Here is a 26,713-nt window from a genome sequence, read left to right on the forward strand (position 1 = left end):
TGTTGGAGACAGGGTGAGAGAGTTAGCTTTGGTCTCTATAATCAGCAGTGTTGCTTCCTATCACTCTGTAGTAAGAAGGAGAAGTTTCTAATTTCAGAACCCAACATTTTTGCTATGTCCTGGCCGAAGGGAATCCTGCACACAGATCCTCCTCTCCCATTCTGGTATCTACCTTCATCGGGAACTGAAGTAAATATCATAAATAGTGTGCTATATTTCAAACAGTTTGAATTCCTCCATGTGGATAAGGCAGAACATCATGTGCATACTTTCCGGTTACAACCTCTTTAACTGGTTCTTCACAGTACAGTAGGTCCGCAACTTATGCTTCTTTTTCTTACATAATCACAGCTTTAGATGAATCACAAATAAATACATAGTAAAGGGGAGGGAGACCTTAGCTTATCGGGCTCTGGAGGCTCTCGCAAGATATTGCGGGGCCATCTGAAGGGTTTTCATTCACAGACACAGCTTTTTAAGCCATGTGCCTTGCCTACGGGGCTCTCAAGTGGTAGTACAAGGCCCTCGTGGGGCCGTCCGAGACGTTGTGAGATCTCAAATGGCGGGGGCGGATCCTGGGTTCATTCTGACTTTGCATGCTTTTGCCTTTGTGGACTCCCGGATATAACCCCAGTGCTCTCCAGGTGTTGTTGGACTGAAGCTCCTGTTAGCTCCATCCAGCATGGTCCAGTGGGTTAAGGATGGTGGGAGATACATGGTCCAACAACATCTGGGTCCCCCCATGATGGGGTGGTTGGTCTGCAGATTGAACTTGCAAGTCTTCTAAGCACCCTTGCAGCTATATTATGAGGAAGTCACTGTGGGCACTTCCTGGCTGTGTGTTTATGCATGGAATGTGGCAGAGGATAAGGATTGTGGAACGCATTCTGCATCTTGGGTTACCAGAGACCTAATGGTAATGAAACAAATTGGATGATAAGTAGAGTGCAGGATGTAGAAGATGTGCTGCAAAACTGACTGAACATGAGTGAGAACACAGAGTCGTGCCTACTGCATAACAGTGTAGATGGTGAAGAACACCCACTTTTCTGCTTTCTTTGCATCCTCAGTGGAATTCTGTTCTGTTTTTTTTTTTTTTTTTTTTTTGGTATTCTTTGGGGTCTGCTTACTTCTGATCCAGGCAGTGGAATTCTAGATCCTGTAGGATCCTGCTGTTAAATGTTTGCAAGACAATTTGAGGACTGCCCTTGAGGCTGACCCAGAAGCTGCAGTTATTGCAAAATGTGATGGCTCGACTGCTCACTGGAGTGGAATATCACCATCATATTACGCTACTGCTGAAAGAATTGCACTGGCTGCCATTTAGCTACCAGGCTATTCAAGGTGGCAACATTGGTGTACAAAGCCCTGTACAGCCTGGTACCAGAATATCTAAAAGATTATTTCATCCCCTACATACTCAACCTATCACTGTGTTCTGCAGGAGAGGGCATCCTTCAGCTATCATCCTTATCAAGAGGTCCATTTTGCACAATGTCTGAATCAGGCCTTTAGTGTGGGCACACCTACCTTCCCATTCTATATCAGACAGGTGATATGTCTCTTTGGTGCCTGCAAAATACATTCCTCTTTCAATAAAGCTTAAAAAACACCCCAGTTGGCATCTCTCTTGGATTTGAATTGATTTTATGTATGTGCTATTTCTAGTTCAATCTGTTTTGAATATGTCATACTGCCCTGCAAATTGCTGCTGAATGCCTCATGGGAAATGAGTAAAAAAAATGAAATAATAAGGATTTGGCTCTATGACATTGTCAGTGTGGTTTCCCTTTATGCCTGGATAATGTGTAAAATGATCCATTATAAGAAAACTTTTTTTTTTAAAGCCAAACACAACAAAATAAGAATGTGTCATGTGCAAGAGAGTAAAGGATTAAGATGTGTGTTCTGATACAAGGGTTTGTCAGCATTAAGAGAAGAACTGCTTATTAAAATCTGCTGAAGGGCAGTACCACAGAAGTATTGAAGTAATTGCTTTTGCTAATGACTAAAATGAAAAGGAGAATAAATTTCTTCCTTGAGGATGTTTCATTTTGGGGGAGAGTTAAATATTTTTCCTACTGTGAACAAGAGCAGACATAACTTCTTTGCAACCTTCAGCCCACCTTTCCCTCCAGGGCCACGAAGCATTTCATTCCTCTACCATTTGCTTTGGTTGTGTCAGTCAAGATACTGAACGCCCAAGATTTGTGTTAGGGCTTCTGTGCTATCTATTTCATGACAACCACAATACCAGCTAGATTATTAAAAGTTCTGGTTACCGATATCATTAACTTTTTTTAAAAATTGTGCACCTGGTGCTGTCTTCTCATCACATCGAAACCAAGGGAGGTGTATAACAGAACTGCTTTATTTCAAGAGAATGCCGTGAAACGTCTGAGTCGAGTTCCAGTCAGTAATAGAAGGATGCATTGTCATTTTCCAGAATACTTAAGTCCATAGAGACAAATCAAAAGAAAACTGAAAGTTTAATTTGTACAACTAGGAAAGTAAGGGAGGAAGCTGAAGCACTGGAAGTTGGTGCATGCAAGCTATTGATATATATTTCTATCTGTCATGGCAGGAAGAATGAAAGCTGTCAAAAAGAGTGGTATCACATACAGCAGTGGTGTCCAAAATTTTTTCAAAGAGGGCCAGATTTGATGAAGCGAAGGGCCGTGAGGGCCGACCAAGGGGCCAACCTTTTTTTAGGATTGAAGTTGTTGAGGGTTTTTAAAGGATTTTACCCCAGGAGAAAAACTGCAACAGGGGCTGGATTAAACCGACCGGCAGGCCAGATTAGGCCTCCAAAACGGACTTTGGACATGCCTGACATACAGGGACTATATCTCCAGATGGCATAGAATCCCTGCCGTGAAACAATGGTGCTGGACTGCTGTTTACATCTTATGGAAGCTAGGAGTGAATCGCTTATTCGGATTGCCGTAGAAAGCATCCTAAATGCATTTGAAAGCATGGCAATTGGCGCAGATGGTCAGATGCAATCTAAAAAAAGTCACCACTTTTTTTGGCATAAGGCGGAATAGCAAAGCAGAATAGTTGACTACAGTACATGGAAGTTCCTTGTGTTTACACCTACAGAGACTACAATAAAGCTGAAGCGTAAATAATGCTAACCTCGGTTTGCTTCTGTTTATGGAGGAAGCTGTGTAACCTTGCTGAATTTCTTATTCTACACTTTGTAAACCTGGAGATGATCTCCATTCATGTTCTGTTTTTCAAGCTTCATGAGTAAAATCCTCCCTAATTAAAATTACTGCTTTTGAAGGCTGACTTGGCATGATTCAGAATGGTGAGGTTTGTCCCTGTGCAATCCCTGCCTCTTTAAAGCACTCTCAATCTTATCTATACAAAACCTTACAGGGAAAAATGCAGACGTAATTTAAAAAATAAAATTATTATACTGAATTTATATAGCTGCCCCTTAACAGTTTTGCTCTTCATTAGTTTGTTCATTTTTGTAGGTCTTGTACTGAATACATTTTCTTATTGTGTACTCTGGGGGGCGGGGGGGGGGGAATCATCTTGTTGTTAAAACATATATACCCGAATGGTATGGAGAAATTGCACATATGCAACATTCTGGCCTGTCATTTTTTTGATTGAGGGGCATTGCTTTTCAAAATCTTTTTCCTGCAGAAGCCCTCTTCTAATCCTACAAGTGCCCTGCCCTTTTCATTTCATGCCTCCGCATGTTGACAAGGGAGTAACAAATAGTTTATACCACTGAAATTACATTTGGCTAAGATTTCTTTTAGGCAAAAATTTTGCAGCACAAAATATTTCTCATGCAAAATGCAGCACTGGAAGAAAAAGTGAACCCTGACACAACTCAAGGGACAAGTGCTGACTCACTCTTTCTCTTCTCTCTCTCTCTCTTACCACTGAAGTTCATGCGTTCAAAGTCCAGTGGGGTTTACTGATCCGTAGAGCATAAACAGAAGGTGGAAAGCAGTCAGTAAAGCACATCCTTAACCTGTAAGTCTTTAACTTTGTTTCGCAAGGAGTGCATCAGTTTTTTATACTACTGGCCTCACTGCGTATTTGCATTGATGCTTTTCCAATAATACTGCTGTGCCGGTTCCACCTATGTTTATAAATAGTTACTGTAGGGAATGACTAGATAAAGCAGGTGTTCTGTTCCTGCATTTCAGATACTTGTGGTTGATTGAAATATGTATGCTAGTTATTGGCCAGAAAGTCTGTAGCTGCAGGCACTGATGGAGACTGGCATGGGATGTGTGTTCCAGAAGCTGATTGTTTCATTGTATGCGATGAGAGGTGGTTTTGAGACTTCATGACCAAATCGTACCTTGGAAGTCAAACGGAATCCATTCCGGAAGTCCGTTTGACTTCCAAAACATTTGGAAACCAAAGCTTCTGATTGGCTGCAAGATGCTTTTAGCTGCTTGGAAGCAGGTGACCTAGCAAGGTTTGTGGGGTTTTTTTTGGCAGTTTTGTTGTTGTTGTTAGAATTAATATACCACCCTATACCCGGAGGTCTTAGGGCCAGTTCACAGAAGAGAGATAATTTCCCATTGGAAAGACTCCAAAGGACTCTGGTTATTTCATGGTCGGGTTGCTAGCTCCTGAAAGCACAAAATCTTGCTAATTCTATGTTCCACTTGCTTACATTAGTTAAACTGGTCACTTTACCAGGCAGACAGAACATTCAACAATATCAAGTGGAATACTTTAAGAGGTGGAGAGGTGCCCCACTTAATGTCCCTTCTCCCCCCTAAAAAGTTGTGACATGGAACTTTTCTGGTTGTCTTACACTTTAATAGGAAAATACTGGAATATATATGCAGAATACACACACACACACACACACACACACACACACACAGGGAATATATCAATATATATTTTGAGATGAATTTTTAAAACCTGCACTTTGAGTCTACATTGGCTTACAAGGTGTTTTGTGTGTGTTTGTTCTGCTGCCCCACCCCCCCATATAGCCTACTTGGCACTGAAATCAAAGCCAAGAAAACATATTGTCACTGCACCTAGAGCAATTGCTATACTATATGCTTCACCAACACAGATTTCTTCTTTTCAGTTTCAGTGAAATATGTTCGCTGCTTTTTGCAACCAGGTACCAGGGAACAAGGTATCATCACTTCCACTGGCCTTGTTATTAGCAGTGTTTTCTAAGGCCCATTTGACTTCACTCTCCAGGATGTCTGGCTCAAGGTTGCTGACTGATTCTGAAACCCCTTGAATGCCAAGCATAAGATTTTATCACTGAGGATTACGTGTGCTTGTCCTTCATAACAAGCTGCAGTAAGTTTGTGTGTCAACAAGGTACAAAATGTATTGTTCAAAATGGGCCCCAATAAATTTAGTCTCAAACGATTGTTATTGAAGATTGCATTTGCATCGGGTACCTGATGCTGTTTTCCTGCTTAGCATATGCCTTTAGCTCAGCAACAACCACAATATGGAGTAGGCCTTATTTGCATTTTGGCCCTGCTTCATTCAAAACTCCTTTACTCTGTGTTGTGCTTTACATATTCTGCACCAACGCACGTAACAAAATAGTGAATGTAAAGAGGTCAAGTGCTGCATTTTGTAGCTACTTCGTACCTTTGCTGATATAAAATGAAACGTGCTAGCCTAAGGGCCAGCCTTACCATTAGTCATAGTGAGGCAATTACCAGTGTGCACAAAAATACAGGGCCAATCACCTGAACTCCTTGGCTATTCGCTTCTGTTAAAGATCAGAACTATGTGTGCCACGAGCTTGTCATGCACTCTCTAAGCTAGCCTGCTTCCCTTGGGTACACTGAAGGATGCTGTCCCATTGCCAGTGTTGAATCAAGATTCAGCTGCCAGCCCAGTCAGCTTCTGTCCATGGAATGGAAGGGGCAGCTTCGTTCTTTGACTCAGGCAACCAAATGTTTTAGGCCAGCCCTGTGCAGCCAGACTGTTCTACTGCATGTAGTAATGAAGTTACGTGGGATAACATTTCTTAAGAAATAAAGGTATAATGCTAAATACATTTTCAAGTGACCTTGGTTCTCTTTTATTTCTGAATAATAACTTTCAGCAGAGTTTTGTGGTACCTTAAAACTAACAATTCCCCCCCCCCCGGTGTAAGCATTCATGGATTAGGGTCAATTTCATCAGACAAATATTTTGTTTGCTGCTGCAGACAAATAGAGCAGCCCCTCTGGTAAATAAATACAGTACTTTACCAACTTTCACTAGCGTATGTTTTTTCTTTGTTGTGTTAGCTAAAACTTGCTGCGGGCTCTGACAGTTCCGTTTACTCTTTCCCTTTAGCGATCAAACTTGGTACAAAAACAACTGCTATCAGTGGAGATGCTTGATTCTTAACTGTCAGTTTTACTGTTGTTTGTTACAACTTACTTAAAAATAATCTATGTAGTGCTTGGTTGTAAGGGAACCTTAAAGTGGTTTACACAAAATACAAAATGAAACATTAAAATCATCAATAGACATTCAAAAGATGATTAAAATCAATAGTAACTGAAAAGAAATAAAACGCATGAAACTTATAAATGTCTTCGATTTAAGCAAGGGCCAAAAAAAGAAAAGGAAAATACTGCAAAGGGGCTGCTTTCTGGGTGGAATGGGAGGAAACTGGTGGAAAAGCACTGTTAGGCCGATTTGTTCATTAGTTAGGGAGCTGTTTCCTAATAGGCTCGAGTAATGTGAGATCTGATTATCTGTAAGAGGAGCCATTTGGTGTGGGACCAGACAGTGGAGAAGAAGCTTCCATGCCATCCTGGTAATACATGATACAGCTGTTCTTCCTTTACTCACCAGATAGAGAGTGGAAGTTGGCACTCTGTTGACTGTGCAGTGCAAATGGATGGATGTGCATCTTACCTTGTGTAGATGGCTTTTTCTCAGGTAACCCCATCATCCCCCCCCCTTTTGCCCCCTTTTTCTTCCGCAAGGTTCTTTCTTTAGAGACATCAGCATTGCCCTGACCCTCTGTTTCTGCTCTTGTTTCTAGGCAGCATACTGATGGACCATCTGTTTTTTGTTTGAGAACTATCCCCCCCCCCTTGTATGACAGCTGTGGCTTTATGGTTAGACTGGCTTTTAGATACCTCACATTAAAGTAGATAACACATCTATTTTAGATACCAATATGGACCTTTGGGTAATTAAAGAATATTGATTTGAATTACAAATAATTGGCAAGAAGGAGTGGGAAAGAATTGCATTATCACCTGTCTCACCTGTGTGATCAGCTTTGAAATATTGTGTTTTGATTCAACTTTAAAACTAAGGTTAAAGTTCTTGTTTAACCTACTCTATTGTTGTTGTTGCTGGCACCTGTCTCGAGAGACTATGGATCACTCCTCCGGGGTGGGAAGTCAAAACTCTGGAGAATCACAGCGGCTGTTGTGACTGCAGAGACTCATAACTTGTAACTGATGTGTCTCACATTATTTTTGCTGTATTAGCAGCACTGAAGTGACCCCTTTGGGCCGCAAGCCTTGACAGTGTGTATGGAGGTCTGGGGCTGCCTAGAAGACAGGACGCCCCCCCCCCCCCTCAGCCTTGCTAATGTAGAAAAGAAAGCAGAGCAATACATTTGGCACCAGCTTGGCAACTATTGAAAAGGCTAACCCTGGAACCAGTGGATTGTAACAACTATCACCCAGGTGCAAATACATCCTTCCTGAGGAAGGGATTGAAAGAGTTGTGGCAGAACAACTGCAGACATACCTGCACGAGACTGCCTGTCTGGATCCATGCCAGTTTGGGTTCAGGCCTGGGTTTGGGATCAAATCTGCTTCGGTCACTCTGATGGATGACCTTTATAGAGAGAAGGATAGTGGGAGTGCAATCCTGATCCTTCTGCTCAATCTCTCAACTGTCTTTGATACCATGGTTGAAAACGGTATCCTTTTGGACTGACTGTGGGGTGGATATTGGTCTCATGGTGCTATGTTGGTTCCATTGCTAGCTGAAGGATCATGAACAAAGTGTAGCATTGGGATACAGCTCTTCGGCCCCTTGATGTTTGCGCTCTGAGGTGTCGCAGGGCACTATTTTGTCCCCAATGCTATTCAACATCTGTATGAAGTCATTGGGAGCAGCCATGAGGAGCTTTGGAGCCAGGTATCAGCAGTATGCTGATGATACCCAACTCTACTTATCCATTTCATCTGAATCAGGAGAGGCTGGATTACTGTAACACACTTTTTGTGGGATTTCCCTTGTATCTGGTCCATAGACTGCAACTAGTACAGAATGCATTAGCTCCTCACAGGAGCAAATTACAGACAACATGTTACTCTACTGCTGAGAGAACTGCACTGGTTGCCAATTTGCTATCAAGCCAATTCCAAGGCTCCTTTGTGAATTCGCAAAGCCCTGAACAACTTAGGCATAAAGTACCACCTGATCTCTTGTACTCCACCTCAGTCACGGAGATCTTCTGGGGCTTTTCCATGACCTGGAAGTTTAGTTGGCCTTTGTAATGGTTCTAGGGGTTTCTCGTGCGTAAGCAAACACCTGGCTGGATTGCCTGAGTGAACCTTCTCTGTCCGGACAGCCACTCACCCGTGGCTCTCTCAATCGCTGGCAGAATCCATCAGTGGGCGTTTCTTAAACTTCTTCCAGCAAAGAAGCTCTTTGACGCCTAGTCTCCTCCTACTCTCTCTGCGCGAAAGCCTTCTGCGCAAGGAGGGCGTAGGCAGCAGAGGACCTCTACTCTCCCCGCTGGTCCCCGGCAAGGAGTCATGGGACTGCCTCGCCGCTTCCCCCATCTGCCCCCCTTCTCCACTGGTGCTACGCTGATCCTCTTCCCCAGAAGGTGGGCCGCCTCTCCCAATCCCGGGACGCTCTCCAGAATCCCTCTGGATTTTGCTCTCTCCCTCCGGCACTGATGGCAGTTCCCTGACAGCCTTCATTAGGAACCAATCCTAATGTGGCAGATCCTTTTTCGACAGGTTTTCACAATATGATTTTTTTCTTTTTAACCAACAGTATCTGTTGCATTTTGATTGATGTTTTTAATATGTTCATTGATTGTTATTTTTTGTATTTTATGTTGTAAGCTGCCTTCATATATTTTATGAGTAGTCATAGTCAAAATTCAGCACGTTCCCTTCTAAACCAGAATTTGCAAACCCACTAAACAGTAGTTTCACATTTTTGTTAAGAAGCGAGTCTGGATGCTATTAATCATTTTTAGCATTGGTGCAGGTGTAAGATTAAACTACGGTTGAATTGGACAAGGGGAGGAATTGCATGTTCCTGAGCATGATTTCTAACTCACAAACCCAAGTCTGCAGGAGCTAGCACTATTTCTGCACTAGGCCCGAAGCAAAAAGTTGCATCAGAACCTGACCTTCACATTTATCTAACGGAAATTTCCATCACATATGTATGTATTACATTCTGACTTTTTTGTCATTGATAAGGTTTTCCTTTCTTTCTTTATTGCTGCTGTGTTCCTCCAGGAACCATTAGCTACTGGTAAGTATTTCAATTAAATCAGATTTTACAAAGTTTTGCCTAGTGAGGACATTAGAGCCTCGCTGACTTCAGTGAAAACTTTGTATCCGATGGACATGTCTGTTACCTTGAGTGCTTTCTCAGATAGTTGCTATTACCCAGTTGAAGAAATTGTTGGAAGTAAGAATAATCAGGACACTGAAGTCTGTGTTTGGACTTCATGGTAGACCTTGGTTTATTGTGAAGGGAACAAGCAACACTGAGCTTTGGGCTTGCATGCTCCCCCATCCCCTCTCCTCCTTCAGTTCATCTTGGTGTCTATTAGGAGAAGAGATTGGAAGCTTTTGCTTCCATTTTTGATTAACTTCAGTTTAGTGTGTGTGTGTGTGTGTGTGTGTGTGTGTGTGTGTATATATATATATATATATATATATATATATATATATATGGAAACAGTACAAACAGTATTGTGAGCAGCTTAAATTATGCAAACTGTAGCTGAAGCTGTGGCAGAAATGGAAGGCTGTGCTATTTGTGTCAAGCTTTTCATAGTGAAAGGGGATGTTCTGCTTGATTCTCAGTAACAGTTTTCAAAGTACTTTTAAAACTATTTGTAGGGTGTGTTCACAACCAGCGTGTTCCCCCCGTGGGATAGCAAAGCCAGTAACAGTGCATCCTAACTCATCTTTCTTTACCCCATATGCAGTGCAAAAGAAGCCAGTCTAGGCTATTGATAGAAAATTCTTGGCAAGCAAAGAGAGATAAAAATAGTAATTAATCCCTGAAGTCTCAAGCATCTCCATGTGTATAGTGTGTTTGTATGCTTTTCTCCTTTAGCATCCGACTGAAGGAAGTGATTTATTGTGGATTTTTAATCCCTGTGGCACTTTGGTGAATACCGGTGGCATGTTATGTGGTGAAGGCTGCAGTTACTTGTGTTTGAAATTGCACAAATGGCTTTACTTTCTCAATTAAGCTCAACATCTTGTATTTTATTCTGTGAACCACCCTGAGATCTTGTGACGAAGGGTGGTATATAAATTTAATAAATAAGAATGAAATAAGAATACTAACATAAACCTACTGAGTGCCTGATCATCGCCATTAAACTTATTACATTCTTTTTTGTATTGCCGCTTAATAAGCTTCTGGGTAAAGAGAGCAAATGGAGGTTATTAGGACGATCTGAAAACAAGATGTAGCCCATCTGTTGAGAAGGCCTGCACTTATATAATGCAAAACCATGGTTTGTTCAAGCCATAGTTTAACAAACCACAAGTTAACCATGAGTCAAACAATGACTTTTCCCTCCATTTGCTTTATAGCTGCTTTCCAGATGCCGTTATGGCTTGATGAACATTTGGGCTGGGATAGGCAACTGTCAGGGGACTAGGGCTTGCCGATCGAAAGGTCGCGGTTCGAATCCCTGCGGCGGGGTGCGCTCCTGTCGTTCGATCCCAGCGCCTGCCAACCTAGCAGTTCGAAAGCACTCCCGGGTGCAAGTAGATAAATAGGGACCGCTTACTAGCGGGAAGGCAAACGGCGTTTCCGTGTGCGGCTCTGGCTCGCCAGAGCAGCGATGTCACGCTGGCCACGTGACCCGGAAGTGTCTTCGGACAGCGCTGGCCCCCGGCCTCTTGAGTGAGATGGGCGCACAACCCTAGAGTCTGTCAAGACTGGCCCGTATGGGCAGGGGTACCTTTACCTTTACCTTTAGGCAACTGTCAGATGGCTGTTGCGGTTGCTCGAGAGTAATCAGCCAGGACTCCAACCTGTCTTTTACAGGCTTTATTTTGGTGCAAACTATTTACAGTGGAGAGCCCCAAAGCTCATGTCTGGCTCAATCGCTAGCAGAATCTGGGAGTCGTCATCTTTTGGACCTCCCCCAACATAAGAGTTTCATTACCCCCAGCCTTCTCCTTCCCTCTTTGCGACTGAGACAACTGCGTAGGATGGGCGATGGCAAGGGTGTGTTTCCCTCCTGTCCGGCTTGCCCAGGAGCGGTGTTAAGGCTCCCACCAGCATCCTCTGGTCCTTGCACCTCTTCCCCACCAGAGGTGGGGCTTTCCTCCTCCCTGGAAGAGGAACTGCTTCGCAAGATTTTCGGAGGCTCCCTGTAACACAACTGCCCTTCTATTCCTCGCCTCTGAGCCTACGGCAGTTCCCTGACAGCAATTAACAGTGGTTAAGGAAGAATGCTGTGTTAACTTGGCTTGTAAAACAGCAAACGGTGGCTCCAGAAAATGGTTTGTTGGCAATAAGCAAACTTCAGTTAAGCTGCTGTGCTCGGCTTGCATATAATGCTAAGCCACAGTATGGTTTAGTGGCTTAGTGTTTTTGTGAAAACCAGGCCATTCTTGCAAGTTTTTAGTTGTGTAAGTAGGAACAACCACCTTTATAAACCACTTGGAGGTTTTATTCACAGTTAAGCAGCATACAGATTTTGTTAAATTAAAATAAAATGCTGCAATACATTCCTCAAAACTAGCTGTGACACTCTGCTCTCATCAGGTGTGCTCTGAACCAAATGAACCTTTGAAAACCAAGGGGTGAAATTTGAAGCTGAGTTTTTGAAGCAGCTAATGGGTCTGTTTGTGTGCGCGCGCACATGCCTGATCTCACTTTAACCATCTTCTGGTTTTTGGGTGAGCAGGATACACTGCTCTATATACCCCTCTTCTTCTTCTTTTCTCTATAAGGGTTAAACCTTCTCTTTTTAAATGAAAACTAAATTATCTAAATCGCCTGTGTAACTTTATCTAGAAGGCTTTTGTTTTATTGAAGGTACAGGATGACCATATTCACACGTAATGCTAAGCCATACTACTGGCTCCAGGAGGAAGAATGTGCCCGCTTTCCTCCTCCTGGGCCCCTTTAGCTCAGTGTGGCGTGGCAGGTTTGGCTCTGTGTGTTATCCAAACCCAGGGTTGTGCTTGAACTCTCTCCCTAATCACAATCTGTACCCAAGGTTTGTTTTTGGCTTCGCTGCCAAGATGCACTGCCTCTCCCCAAATGAACTGACTCAGACCCTGCAATCATCACCTGAGGCCCTTCTTCGTACGCCTCCTCTGAGAGAGGTCCGGATGGTGGCAGCACGAGCATGGGCCTTTTTGGTGGTGGCTCCCTGTTTTGGAATGCTCTCCCCAGTGAGGCTCGCCTGGCGCCTTCATTATATATCTTTAGGTGCCTGGCAAAAACATTCCTCTTCTCTCAGGCCTTTGACTATCTATGGCCTTTTAAACTGTGTGTTCACAAGTTATTGTTTTTGTTTATTATTATGATGTGTATTTTTGTGGTTTTATATTGTAAGCTACCATGTGATCCTTGGATGATGGGTTGTATAGAAATTTAACTGATGATGTTGATGATGATAGGACCAGGGATTAGCAAAAGTGTTGCAAGTTCCTCTCTGGGCTTAGCACATTTTCAGTAAGCCTACAGTTGTCAGCATGTAATAAATACTACTTCCCACTTTGAGTTTTGTTTGTATATTGCTTTGTTCTCATTCTGGTTCTGTTCCTGTTACTAGTATAGAATAAGTATACTGGTCAAGTGATGTTCCTCTTTTGACAAGAAGGCTTTCTGGATTTGTTGGTTAGGCAAGGGGGCTGTTCACTTAAAGGAAATGTTGCCTTATTCTACCAGTTTTCAGATTAGGCATTCAGAAGACTTTGCCAATGTACACCTTCCTGCCCTATGTATCTTATGTGCCTGCTTGGTTTTTTCAAAATGAAAAATACACTTCCCTCTTTATTACATTGGACAAAATTGTGGGAGTTATTTTCATAAGCTAAACTAGAACAAAACTAGACGTCAATTCAAAACATCACGGAGCTGGGTTCAGGAGATACTCAGGGGTCATTCTCTGCCATTTTTCACACATCATATCCCCCCCGCCCCACAATACAGAACTTATATCATTGTATCATCATATCTGAACTACAACACAAGTAGATCAAAAAGCTATTGCAAGAACGTCCATGAATGTTCCCTTCAGCCAGGGATGGGGGAACATGTGGCCCTTCAGAGGTTGTCAAACCCCAATGAGCCCCAGCCAGCAGGACCAAAGGTCAGAGATGATGGGAGTTGTAGTCCGGCAACATCTAAAGGGCCCCAGGTTGCCCCGGCATCTTGCACTTTTTGTGTAAAATAAAATGCTCGTTTCTTCTTTTTCCTTCATGAAAAGTGGATTTGTTTAGAGTTCAGTAGCATGTTGCCTGAAACAAAATTAATTCCGGAGTAGTATTTTACTGTCTCTCATCCTGGTTTGTACTTCGTAGTTTCCTTGACCTCATGCAGCGACTTAAAACGGAGGTTTTGCCTTGATTGCCGGATTTATCTCAAACTGTAGCTTACCATGACCATGCAAACATGCTGACTTCCAGCAGAAGCTTGTACTCATCTAAAATATTCTCTGGTCCTTTTAATGCTAACAAGATGTAAGTGTAAAATCACAATTGTTGGTTGGATGGTTTGTTTTTTAAATACGGTTTATTCCATTATTTTGTTTGATAATGGGGTTTGCCATGGTATCTAGACTTACAGTAACATTGCCATATCAATAATGCAGGATCATAGTATTTAACTTCTTTTCTATTTCTATGGCAAATGTGTTTTCTGTGGATCTCCAAGTTAGTATTTCTGATTTAACAGGAGAGGGGGAGCAATGGTGAATTACATCTATTCCAATATTGGGGTTGTCAGACTTTTCTTGAACTTTTGTGTAACATTCAAAACAGCCTAATCTGGTGGACAGAAAGTCTTAAGCATATAGAAATATTTACATCTTCATAAAAATAGTTAGCATTTATTGGACATCTCACAAGTTTTAATTTGTGCATTTTTAATGTAAAAGTGGAGCTGTCTGTCTCATATTCATTTTATAAAGCCAGAAGAGGTTATTACTTGCTGATATTGTTCTTAAACAAAGCTAAGATTATCAGAAGTGAAGTATACAACAGATGCTGTACTGGAAATCAGACACCACAATTCACTGTGCAATTGTGGTCATGCAGATGTCTAGCCTCTCTGACCTAGTTTCATGCAAAACTGATTTAATCCTTCCTAGTCCTAATTATGGGGTTGCTAGTATGTGACAGGGATAGAGAGATTCCTATATATGTAGGGTAAGGTCACAACAAGGATTTTCAGAGACCACATTGTGATGAACTGGTTCCTTGGGCAGAGTCGTAGCTATGGGGCGTCTAGCTGGGTTTTTTACCCCTGATGAAGCCGCCAGAAGAGGGCCATTGATGCTCCCAACCTGTGTGTGTGTGTGTGTGTGTGTGTGTGTGTGCGCGCGCGCAAATGTGCATGGAGGGGTACCAAACTGGGTTTTTGACCCGTGTAAAATAAAGCCTAGTTTTGTCCCTGCCTTGGGCAATGTGAATCTGCAGCTATATAGTCCAGCTTTACATGAATCTTGATTCATTCTCTCTCACATTGGAAGTGAATATTGGCTAGGTTGCCATCTCTTGTCGTAGGCCACTACCAGATTTCACAAGGTGAAGTTTTGATTTAATTCTCCCTATTGAGATAAGAAATATCAGTGTCATATACAGTTCTCTTCTCTTGTCCATATTTATGTCATTTCCTCTGAACTGAGAATGTCCTTCTTGACTCTCAGTGTTTCTCATTGTCAGTGCAGTGCGATTTATTTTGAACTGACAGCCAACTTAGTCTAGCCCAGAACTGAACTGCTTCCACACACTCTCTTTTCCCAGTTTGTATCAAAATGAATTTGCAAGCAATAGAGTATGCCTGCATCATTAACTTGTGTTAAGCGCAAAGCACCTGTCCTCTAAAGCAGTGTTGTCCTTTAATACCTGTGTATAATGACACTTCTATAAACCAAAGAAATATTTTGATTTACATATCATGAAAAGATGAGCTCTACAAAAGTTGTCACACTTCTCAATATTTTTCTCTCCTTTTTTTCTTTTTTGCTTTAGGATTCAAGTGCCCTGTTTGTTCCAAGTTTGTCTCTTCAGATGAAATGGATTTACATCTTGTGATGTGTTTGACAAAACCAAGGATAACCTACAATGGTAAGAAAGTAAGCTAATTACTGCTTGTAGTACGTAACTGAATTAAGATCAGCTGTGAACTAAGTTGATACAATTATTTAAACCAGCAAATACAAAGAACTATTTACTAATGCTTACTTGACACTGATAAAAACCTCACATTTCTGCTGACCCATTCTGTTAATTATTTCATCCATTTCATTTCTAGTCTGCCCTTGATGCCTCTCTTAAATGTTTTTGTTTTCATTTCATTCTTCAAGAGCCATAATCATTCTAGTTGGGAAACTAGTTGGGATACAATTATTGTTTGGACATAAAATCTTGGTATTTCAGTCATGCAAGTCAGTCTTTTCTAGTTTCCTGACTTTTTGGTGTTGTCTGAATGGGGCACAAAAATATCTCCTTCCTCTGGAGTAGAGTACTGAAAATGAAAATTGGTTATATCAGAAATCCTGGAAATAATTGACCATCAAGGCTAAAACAAAAAGTTGTGTCAATATAGCAGGTCATTGAAGAGCAGATACATTTGTGGGTCACAAACAGCAGATTTAAGCTAGTAAACCAGGAGTTGGTGGTTCTGTCTGTTTTGTTCCCAGATTCTTTTATCCAGATGCACACTTACTTAACTTCTCGTAAGAGTACAGAAATAATATAATTAACAAATAATATTTCAGCACTGAGCAATCCTGAGCAAATCCTGAGCAAAACATTGGGTTCAGATACACCCGTCTCCTTTTGCCCTCTTTCTCCTGTGTGGCCAGAAGAACAACTTCTACTGAGTTTACTTTCAATTTAAAAGGATCTCTTCGTAATGTTATTTGGAAACCAGGAATCCTGGTTTAATACAAACAGTAGTTGCCAAACAATATAACTTGCATCACCCATGGTTTGAATTTGGTTTGCTTAGGAATTAATCATTGCTTTAAACTAGGATTCCTTGTTCACATAACGCCAAGTTGAGAATATTTGGAAATAAAAGTAAGCACTACGGAAGTCTTTCTTGTGGCTGTGTGGAAGGAATAAGGGGGGCTATGTGAGCCCAATGCTTGCTTGGGTTCAGTGTGTCTCATCCATATAATGTGAAACTGTGGTTTAGCATTCTGTGTGATCCAGTGAGTCCTATTGTATGTACTTTTTACTTTCTGTGGTCAGACATTGGGTCCCTATCTTTTCCTTAAAACTACAATGTGGAGAAGTGTGTAGGCTTGAGGGGTATACTATATAGATACAGGAATATTTCTGTTGCATAGAACATGGGTTAGAACACGTGACAAGTGGTTCCTTTTTATAACATCTGAAGTTCTCAGACCACACAAAATGTTGTGTTTTAGTTAAGTATTATATGTTTGTTTAATTTTGGGATACTTTCTGTTGTAATGTACATAAAGGTTTTTACTTATATTTGATAGTTTTCTAACATGCTGGTCCATCTGTGCAATTCATTCTCTCCCACAACTATAAAATTTCCATATTTTCCACTACACTCAGTGATGTTTGCAGCCTTTTACAACTATGCTAAGATAATGTCTCGGGTCTCTTGCTGTCTTGCCCAGTATGTAAAACATGCTATTTTACAGGGTTTAAAAATTATTATTCCGTTGGTGAAGGCATTTAGTCTAGAGAGAGCCTTGTCCTATTTGACTCTTTGAGAACTGTTGTGATCTTTTTAGATGGTTAGATATTAAATAAGCCATTGTGTAACGTGGATTTTAAAACAGATTAGAAATGTAAAGCTATTACAGTAAGGAAGTTTGTAAAGCTACTGTACAACCACAATAGTGTTTAGTATGATATTCTTAGAAGACAGATCAAACCTGTTGGTGCTAGCAGTTCACGCAGAACACCAGCCGTATCTATTTAGCCTCATTGTTGCCCCATGTGAAGTATAAAGCCACACTGGGAAGAAGTTATCCACCTCTGCTGCTGTTGATTGCAAGGGAAGATGGACAAAGCAGCCTTTTCTAAGGAAGATTGCGACTTAGCTTTTTGTGCATATAGCCAGGCATCTACAAATACATGTGTGGATTCATAATACATCTTTCCAATGTCGAATGCTTCAAGCAGAGAAGCAGTGCTATCAAATCTCATTAGCACTGAGGGTTGGAGAAGGTTAAAAAATGGCACAAATCCATAAGGCTCTTTTATTTCCTTTTTTTGTGCCACACTGCAAATGAGAGGAATCCTGTCTCTTCCCCAAGCTCTCTGCGCATCCTGGAGGAGCTGGGATGGGGAAAGATTTGTGGGCAACCACACACCCAGGCTGGCTCATAAGCCCAGACTATCTTGGTCAATTGTTGCATGTAACCACCTCATTATTGCACTAACATACCTGATAAGAAATCTGAGAAATTAGGAGGGTGCTTCATGTATCTTCACCACCCTGGAGGATGATTTGAACAACTGGGTTACTGAGTAGCTGCACATCATGGAAAGTTTCTACCTGGTCCTCCATATCCCCCAGTCTCAGAGCCTGAAGCATGACACTTGCTACAAGGTATATTGTGCTGAAACTTTGGTTTCAGACTGCTTCTCTTCTTTCTTTTCCTTGTTCCTCACAAAAAATATGACCCTGAAAATGACCTTTACTTAGCAATATGGAAAGACTGTAGCCCAGCTTCCACTCAACATCAAAAACAATGGTTTCATGATCCACTGTGTTCTATGAACAGGCAGCTGATCGCTGCCCCTTAAAGTGGCGATTCAGATGTCAAGTAATGATACCAGTAATAAGGTTCCCTATTTGGAGAATGCGCCCCCCTTGCTTGCTTATTATACTGTGTGTAGCTATAATCTGTATAGCTTGTGCAATTCTCAAGAGTTTTCTACTTGCATATTACCCTTCTGATATGCCTACCTTGTGCTATTTCTGGCTTCTGAGGTAATGGCCTTTTAACTACAGCCTGGTGCTGAGGAGTTAAAACTATTAGTGATCCACTCGGTACTGAAGAGATGGAATAGAGGGCAGGAATAGCTTTTCATTTCTACTCTGTTTGAGACGCTGGTGTATAGTTGTGCTGAATTTCATTTTCTTTAAATGACACGGTGGTTATACTCTCTGCAATTTTTTTTTTTAAAGTCAGTACTCAGAAATGCTGAGCTCCATGACCCTCATAAATAATAGAAATTGAGCATGTGTGCATAGTTTTTCTTGATTTACATAATTGTTTCTACTGTTGCAAATCAAAGGAGGGGCTAACACTGCAGCCCAGCACACTGAGTCCTTCCCAGTCAGTTTTCTTCATTCTGAGATTTTAGCTGGCACACTTTGCTACATTTTCTAAAGTTCTAGAAACTTTTAATTTTTTTTAAAGAAAAAGCTGCGATTTGCAGGAAGCTGCTTTCTGCACACTCTACCACATTGTAGAATTGCACCATATGGAGTCCTGACTGAGGGTGCGACACACATGTAGTAGTAATTCAATTGGAGGCATTCCTTCCTTCTTCAGGCCTATATTTAATTTTATTTCCTGATAGTGGGGAGTGCCCAGTGCTGCCCAGGAATTTTTCAAAAGCAAAAAATATTGGAGACCAGCATCCAAGTATCTTTAAAAGCTGCTGTCCCCACCTTGGGAACCCTTGTACTTAGTTGGTGATGCCGTCTAAAGATGTGTCCGAAATGACAAGAGAATGAACAGACAGACAAACCACTTTCCAAAATCCTTAGTAGATGACATACTAATGTTGTACCGTGCAGTGATGACCCACAAAGGGTTAGAGCCCCCAGAAGACTACATAGGCTCCTGGGAAGGTTTGCATAATGCACATCATATTGTGCTGGTTTGGATGATGTTTTCCACATAGAACCTAGGTCCTACTAACTAATGATTGCCCTAAAAAGTAGAGAATTGGCCGGATGATTGCCATTATCTAGGATTTTGAAATGGATTATTCAGAGGAGAAACTGTCTTCTGAACTCTGGAGCGGATAGTTACCTTTTTGTGCCTTACTGAAAGCTGTTTCAGTCTCTGTCTAAGCGCTATCTCAAGCAGCTCTGTCGTGGTGGTCTCTTGCCTTACTGTAGTAAATGTGCTTGAGCATGATATGCTATACAGCATGACAGAAAACAGCACAAAACTCAAAAGAGAAAGCTCTAGGGCAGCTTGCTGTCTTGTTCAATTTGGAATGTTAATTCACTCACAGGCAAGGATTCAAGGTTATAAAAACCTGAGCACTGTGCTTTGTACCCCTGCAAGTGAAGGTCCGATGTTCATACACCAAATGTTGGCAGTCCAGGAATCACAAAATGTTGTACTTTATCCTTTGACTTGGAATAATACATTATTATTATTATTATTATCATTATTATTATTATTATTACCCTGCCCAACTGGCTGGGTTTCCCTAGCCACTCTGGGCGGCTTCCAACAAAATATTGAAATACAGTGATCTGTTAAACTTTAAAGGCTTCCCTAAACAGGGCTGCCTTCAGATGTCTTCTAAAAGTCTGGTAGGGCATTTCACAGGGCAGGTGCCACTACTGAGGCACTCTGCCTGGTTCCCTGTAACTTGGCTTCTCGCAGCGAGGGAACTGCCAGAAGGCCCTTGGCGCTGGACCTCAGTGTCCTGGCAGAATGATGGGAGTGGAGATGTTCCTTCAGGTATACTGGACCGAGGCCGTTTAGGGCTTTAAAGGTCAGCACCAACACTTTGAATTGTGCTCGGAAACGTACTGGAAGCCAATGTAGATCTTTCAAGACCGGTGTTATGTGGTCTTGGTGGCCGCTCCCAGCCACCAGTCTAGCTGCCGCATTCTGGATTAGTTGTAGTTTCCGGGTCACCTTCAAAGGTAGCCCCACATAGAGCGCATTGCAGTAATCCAAGCGAGAGATAACTAGAGCATGCACCACTCTGGCGAGACAGTCCGTGGACAGATAGGGTCTCAGCCTGCGTACCAGATGGAGCTGGTAAATAGCTGCCCTGGACACAGAATTGACCTGTGCCTCCATGGACAGCCGTGAGTCCAAAATTACTCCCAGGCTGCACACCTGCTCCTTCAGGGGCACAGTTACCCCATTCAGGACCAGGGAGTCCTCCACACCTGCCCGCCTCCTGTCCCTCAAAAACAGTACTTCTGTCTTGTCAGGATTCAGCCTCAATCTGTTAGCCGCCATCCATCCTCCAACCGCCTCCAGACACTCACACAGGGACTTTACCGCCTTCACTGGTTCTGATTTGAAAGAGAGGTAGAGCTGGGTATCATCCGCATACTGATGAACACCCAACCCAAACCCCCTGATGATCTCTCCCAGCAGCTGCATGTAGATGTTGAAAAGCATGGGAGAGAGGACAGAACCCTGAGGCACCCCACAAGTGAGAGCCCAGGGGGCTGAACACTCATCCCCCCCACTTTCTGAACACGGCCCAGGAGGAAGGAGCGGAACCACTGTATAACAGTGCCCCCAGCTCCCAGCCCCTCTAGACGGTCCAGAAGGATGTTATGGTCGATGGTATCAAAAGCCACAACAGATCCAGCAGAACTAGGAAACAGCTCTCACCTTTGTCCCTAGCCCGCCGGAGATCATCGACCAGTGCGACCAAGGCAGTTTCAGTCCCATGATGAGGCCTGAATCCCGACTGGAAGGGATCCAAATGGTCTGCTTCTTCTAGGCGTGCCTGGAGTTGTTCAGCACCCACTCGCTCAGTCACCTTGCCCAAGAATGGAAGATTTGAGACTGGGTGATAGTTAGCCATATTGGCAGCATCTAAAGATGGTTTTTTGAGAAGCGGTTTGATAACCGCCTCTTTCAGCGGGTCTGGGAAGGCTCCCTCACAGAGAGAAGCATTCACCACCCTGCGAAGCCCATCACCCAGCTAGCTTTTATAAGCCAGGATGGGCAAGGATCAAGGAGACAGGTGGTTGGTTTCACTCGTCTACTGCCCCTATTGCCCAACTTCAGAACATGCACTCAGAGAACTAGGTCTTCCCAGTAGGACGCCTGGTGCAAACTAATGACTTCCTAAAAATCTCTGCAACCCCCCCCCCCAAGGCATGGGTTGCTGTGCGTAAGAAAAACCTGGTAGATAAGCAGCGGCAAGGACAGGCCCATCTGCTTCATCCAACCTAATCTCTGTTACACATGTCAGGTCAAGTCCTCCATCCATGGTCAAGTCATGGATGGCAGTAGCCTTATGAATCATTGACCTGGCATTGCACAGCAGCACCTTCAGGTCATGTGGGTATCCCTTGCTGATTCCAGTATCCGTCTGGACAAGACCAGACCCGGAGTAAGGGATAGTCCTCAAATAACGACTAAACCTGCCTCCTCGGTAATGACATGGTCTCGTCTTAGCGTAACTCCTCCTCCTACCCATGATCACTGAGATCAGTTGTCCCAGTTGGAACCTATTTTGATGGGCAATGTGAACAACAGGGCCTATTCTGAGCAGCACCTCATGCACACACAAATCAAGCAAAATAACAGTTGCAATTCTGGATCATTGGTGCTGGAGAAATGTTATATATACTTAGGCAGCAGCATCCATATTTTGGAGCCAATATCATCCATTTAGAGTCAAGCTCTCTGAAGACAGAACAAACGTTCTGAACTTACTGGCACTAGCACAACATTTTTAGGAATCTGAGCAACTAGGTGCCTAGGAGATTTCTTCGGGTGCCTCATCTGCTGTCTTGCAATTAGTTGAGTCCTTGGAAAGGCATTACACATGCTATAAACAACCTGAATGAAACTCTGCATTTTGCATTTTATAAATTTATATTTTGTAAGATGGAGCATGGTTGGGTTCTGCTGCAATTGGGAGCTTTGGGGTGCTTTGTTTTCATGCCAGATGCAAACCTTAGGTTAGGATGGTCTAAAATGTACACATGCAGTCGTGCATTCCACATGCTCTTAAAATATGCTGAGAGAAAGAAGTGGATCCAAATACAAGATTAATTTAACAAGGTTTGAATGTCACTACTTCTATTTCTTTTAAAGCTGTCACATGGGTAAATGCAACTGATTTAAGTTAGCTGCAGACTCTGACCCATTATTTTCTGCTTTGACTGTACTTGAGTTTCTTATCAGAGCCATTAGGCTTAGTTTGGTTTTCCTTTCTCATTATCCAGTTGATTGTGGTTTGAGGACCCTATCCCCGTGTAGTGGAATGAAAACACAAGGACACGTGATATAAGGTTAATGGGCAAGAAAAGGCCACAACTTTATTGATTACAGCAAGTGAAAAGGTATTGGCTTAGGCATTGGATTACGTCAGCTGACTCCACCCCCTCAGAGAGGGGTGAGTCTAAAACAAGGGGGGTTTATTCACCAGTAGGTGGAGCCTGTTGATGCTAATCCAACTATAGGCTCTCCCCTGATGTCACCGAGGGTCGTGCCATGGCCTCCCTCCAAGCAGGCATCGGACAGAATACACAACCGCCAGATTCCTTTAACGGAATACCCAAAATTGAAGGCATAGGCGATGGCCACACCTAGCCCTTCGACACACCACACCACATTATTCCAATGCCTAACCTACCCACCAATACCACGAAAGTTGTGACGATTGCTACGAGGTAGGCGAAAAAACCAAAAAGCCTAATGCCAAATGGAAAAATTCCTACCAGGCCCCCCAGACAACCAGGGCAACCAACCTAAGGTCCATAGCAAGGCCAAAAGAAAACTGAGACCCTGAGCTCTAAGGGAGTGGGGGGTGGGTGACTCGCGACGGGACGACAAAAAGTGAGGCCAGAAGGCTGGTGCCGCAGCAATTTAGGCTGCTAAACACGACCCCTTGCAGGCACCTGGTTCGGTGCCTGCCCGTGGGCGTGGGCATGGGCGCCAGCCAGGTGAGTGGGAGGCAGGGGGCTAACGCCCCCTGCTTGAGGCAGAGTCTGGCTCCCGACCACAACCACTCCCCTCTCTTGCAGGAAGAGAGTCTTTGTCTTGTTGCTGTTCTGCCCTTCACAAGATCCATTCTTTGAAATTTTCCTGTTTCTGTTTTCATATAACAGTATCTAATCTCTAGACTCTAAGGCAGACTTCAGCCATCATGCAGACTAAATTACAGTATTACAAATATGTAATTGGGCGATACTGCATATTCGTTATTTGGGTGAGTCACCCTGACCTTGCTGCCCTGCTTTCCAGTGACACTTGCTTCTTCCACTGTTTGCTAACCCTAGTTTCTTGTCTTGCAGTGTCTTCTATAGTAACTCTTAGATTTGATTTCACCATAATCATGTAACCAGTTTTTAAAATTGCACCTTTATAGGGTGATATTCAACTATGTTTTATTCGGAGATGTTTCTACATCTACACAACAAAAGCCAGAGTAGCTGGTCTGCTCTGTTAAGACTATTCCACGCAGGAATAGTAAAACAGTTGTATTAGAATTAACTGAAAAACCACAAGCTTGCACAAGTACATTGTGGTTTTGGTTGGTACCAGTAAAGCTTTTGATTTACTAACCCTAGGTAGAATCCCACACATTAAGCAAATAATAAGCCCTTGAGCAAATGTTTTACTTTTGCCATTAACAGAAATGCTTCTGCCATTGGAATTGATAATCTCACAAATACGAATGAGTTGCTAAGAAAGGTATGCAAAAAGTCACTAAAAACAGTTCAGAGAAAAAAGGGTGTGGAGCTTTTGCATGTGTAGATTTACAATACAGTATGCGTTTATTTTCTTATGAGAAATGCACAAGGATTGTTTTCTGTACCTCGTGATTCTGTTGGATAAGAACTACCTGGAATGTCCTACACTTAATCAGTTTCTAACTTTAAAGGTCATTCCGAGGATGTCATAAATTGTGTCTGCAACTGCTGCAGTCTTATGACTGCTAGGAACTGTACCTGAGGGCAAACCCTGAGCCTTTATCTTTCACTATGTTTATGGAGCGATTTTATTTGATTGACCATATAAGCATCTCACAAGAGACCACAATTATTTTGTTGATGTAGCTCTTTGAATCAATAAAAGCAGTTTTCTTTTTCAGGGTTTCTCTGTCCTTATGACTGTATTTTGTAGGTTTGCAGTTCTTGTACCTTACATTGCAGCCCTATGTATGTCTGCTCAGAAATCTGCTTAATGGGGCTTACTCCCAGTTAAGTGTGTATCAGATTACAGCTTTAATCAACATTAGTCATAATTGGAGCAGACCTATTGAAAGCAATAGGTTTAAGTTTAGGTCTGTTGCTTTCAAAGGGTCTAGGCTGAGTGTGAGTTTTTGGTATACTGTTAGCTAAAGTGTTTTGGTGTTTTTTAAAAAATAAATAAATCCTAAAGCTGTAATTGATCTCTCACAATGTGGATTTTGTTTGAAATGTGATGTGGTATGAGTCAGTAGCAAAGGAAATTCTGGACTTCAGCATTTTCTGCAACAGCTTAGACACCAGATAGGGTTGCAATTTATGCCTGCCTCAGTCTTTTCCAGGGTTGCGACTCTGTGACAGAGTTACGCATACTGGAATGATCTTTTCTATTTCAGATGAAAATATAGTACTATTAATTTATACCTATTTTTGTTTTTAAAATCCATTTTTATTGCAGGAAGTGGTGTGTATGTGTTGCTGGTTTGATTATGTTAAAATCCAAGCAGGAATTTCTGAACTATTGAGAAGGATTTTTGATTGGAAAATGCTTGCTGTGCCAAGACGGAGAATTGTGACATTGTTTAACATTGTAGCTTATTTCATACAGTGTTGACTGTTTACATTTTTTACACTGGAAACACCCAGTGTTTCCATAATTTGTATAACAGTGTCATCTTACTTACAGGGGTTTAAGCTAATGTGTTAATCTTACCTTTGAAATGCTTATATAAGGGCATCCTGTTGAGGAATTATGAACAAAATGTCAGGCTGAGAGATATGGTGGAATATAGAACCTAACATCCACAATAACAATGGAAGAGGTGCCTAAACAGTTGTGTACACATGCAACTCAACTGGAGTGGTCTCCTAATGGCTGGGGCTATGCAGGTTTTTACCATAGCAAGTCTACATTCAAATACTTCAGAACTTGCAGGATTACATCTATTCCTATTGGTCCCCATTTTCAACAAAACAACTTAAAAGGGGAAGCTCCATTGTGAAATTTTTAAACTACAGTGGTACCTCTAGTTACAAACTAAATTCATTCTGGAGGTCCATTCTTAACTTGAAATGGTTCTTAACTAGAGGCATGCTTTCGCTAATGGGGCCTCTTGCCACTGCGCCGCCAGCACACGATTTCTGTTCTCATACTGGGGCAAAGTTCTCAACTCGAGGTAACTCTTCCAGGTTAGCGGAGTTTGTAACCTGAAGTGTTTGTAACCTGAGGTGTTTGTAACTTGAGGTACCACTGTATAATGCATTAACAACTTTTTTGTGGCACCTTACGTTTTACTTGGGTGGCAAGTAGCATTCATTTTCCTCTTCTAGGTCTGCCCTGTAGTAGATTTATTTCTGGATACAACTCTGTGGAACTTCTATTTCACTGGATGGGTATTGCAGACTGAAACACCTGGTGTCAATCCTTTAGTTGTGAGTCAGAACAGAGGCAGTTCTACACAAAAACATGTAGATATATATAGTTGTCAGTAGGTTTCCAACAGAGGGTACTTATGTCCATAATGTTTTTCCACCGTAGTGTCTAGAAAATTACTTGTTAATAAACTGGTCCGGGCTCACAACAATGGTGAGTTGAATTCCTAGTAGAATTTCCCAAGTGTTTCCTTTCCATTAGTCAATCTGAGCCTGGACTAGTTCATTCAATGGGACACTCTGGTGCTACTGCTTTCGTTTTATTTAATCACCTTCAGCACAAATACCTTAAGGTGATATACAAAATACAATAAAAACAACACAAGCAAATCCTAAGCAGCCAGAGAGCTGTCCATCTAGCTGCAAAGCTTCCTTGAACAAGAATATATTCAATAGCTTCCAGAAAGTACAGTGTGTGTTTGTCATATAACGTGACAGGAATACCGCTCTACAAAACTGGTGTAGCCTGCTCCAAGTTACTGTGGAGTGGGCTTCTGATATCTTTGGAACTTGAAGGAGAAGCTCTTCCGAAGTCAGCAGCGACCCACTTAGTATATATGGCATGAGGTTGTCTCTCAAGTAACCTGGTCCTGAGTTGTAAAGGATCTTACAGTGGCAATGCCTTGAATTTGATCCAGTAGCGGAGTGGCAGTCGGTGAAAATCCTACAAGCCAGGTTTTATGTCCTGGCAGCAGTTTACCCCCGCAAGCCTCCATATTCTGCAACAGATGAAGCAGAGTCCAGACCAAGG

General features: G+C 42.3%; 1 protein-coding gene across 3 annotated transcripts in view; it reads left to right on the plus strand.

The window, feature by feature from the left end:
* The window catches only part of ZNRF2 (zinc and ring finger 2), a 55,239-nt gene that overhangs the window by 12,133 nt on the left and 16,393 nt on the right, over positions 1-26,713 (plus strand). For all 3 annotated transcript variants that reach the window (XM_083405206.1, XM_083405205.1, XM_083405204.1), the window contains exon 2: positions 15,423-15,518. In XM_083405206.1, the coding sequence (XP_083261332.1) occupies positions 15,423-15,518 (96 nt within the window). The remainder of the gene's footprint in view (positions 1-15,422; positions 15,519-26,713) is intronic.

This window comes from Podarcis tiliguerta, assembly GCF_965153285.1.
Source record: "Podarcis tiliguerta genome assembly, chromosome: 12".
In the NCBI taxonomy this organism is placed as follows: domain Eukaryota; kingdom Metazoa; phylum Chordata; class Lepidosauria; order Squamata; family Lacertidae; genus Podarcis; species Podarcis tiliguerta.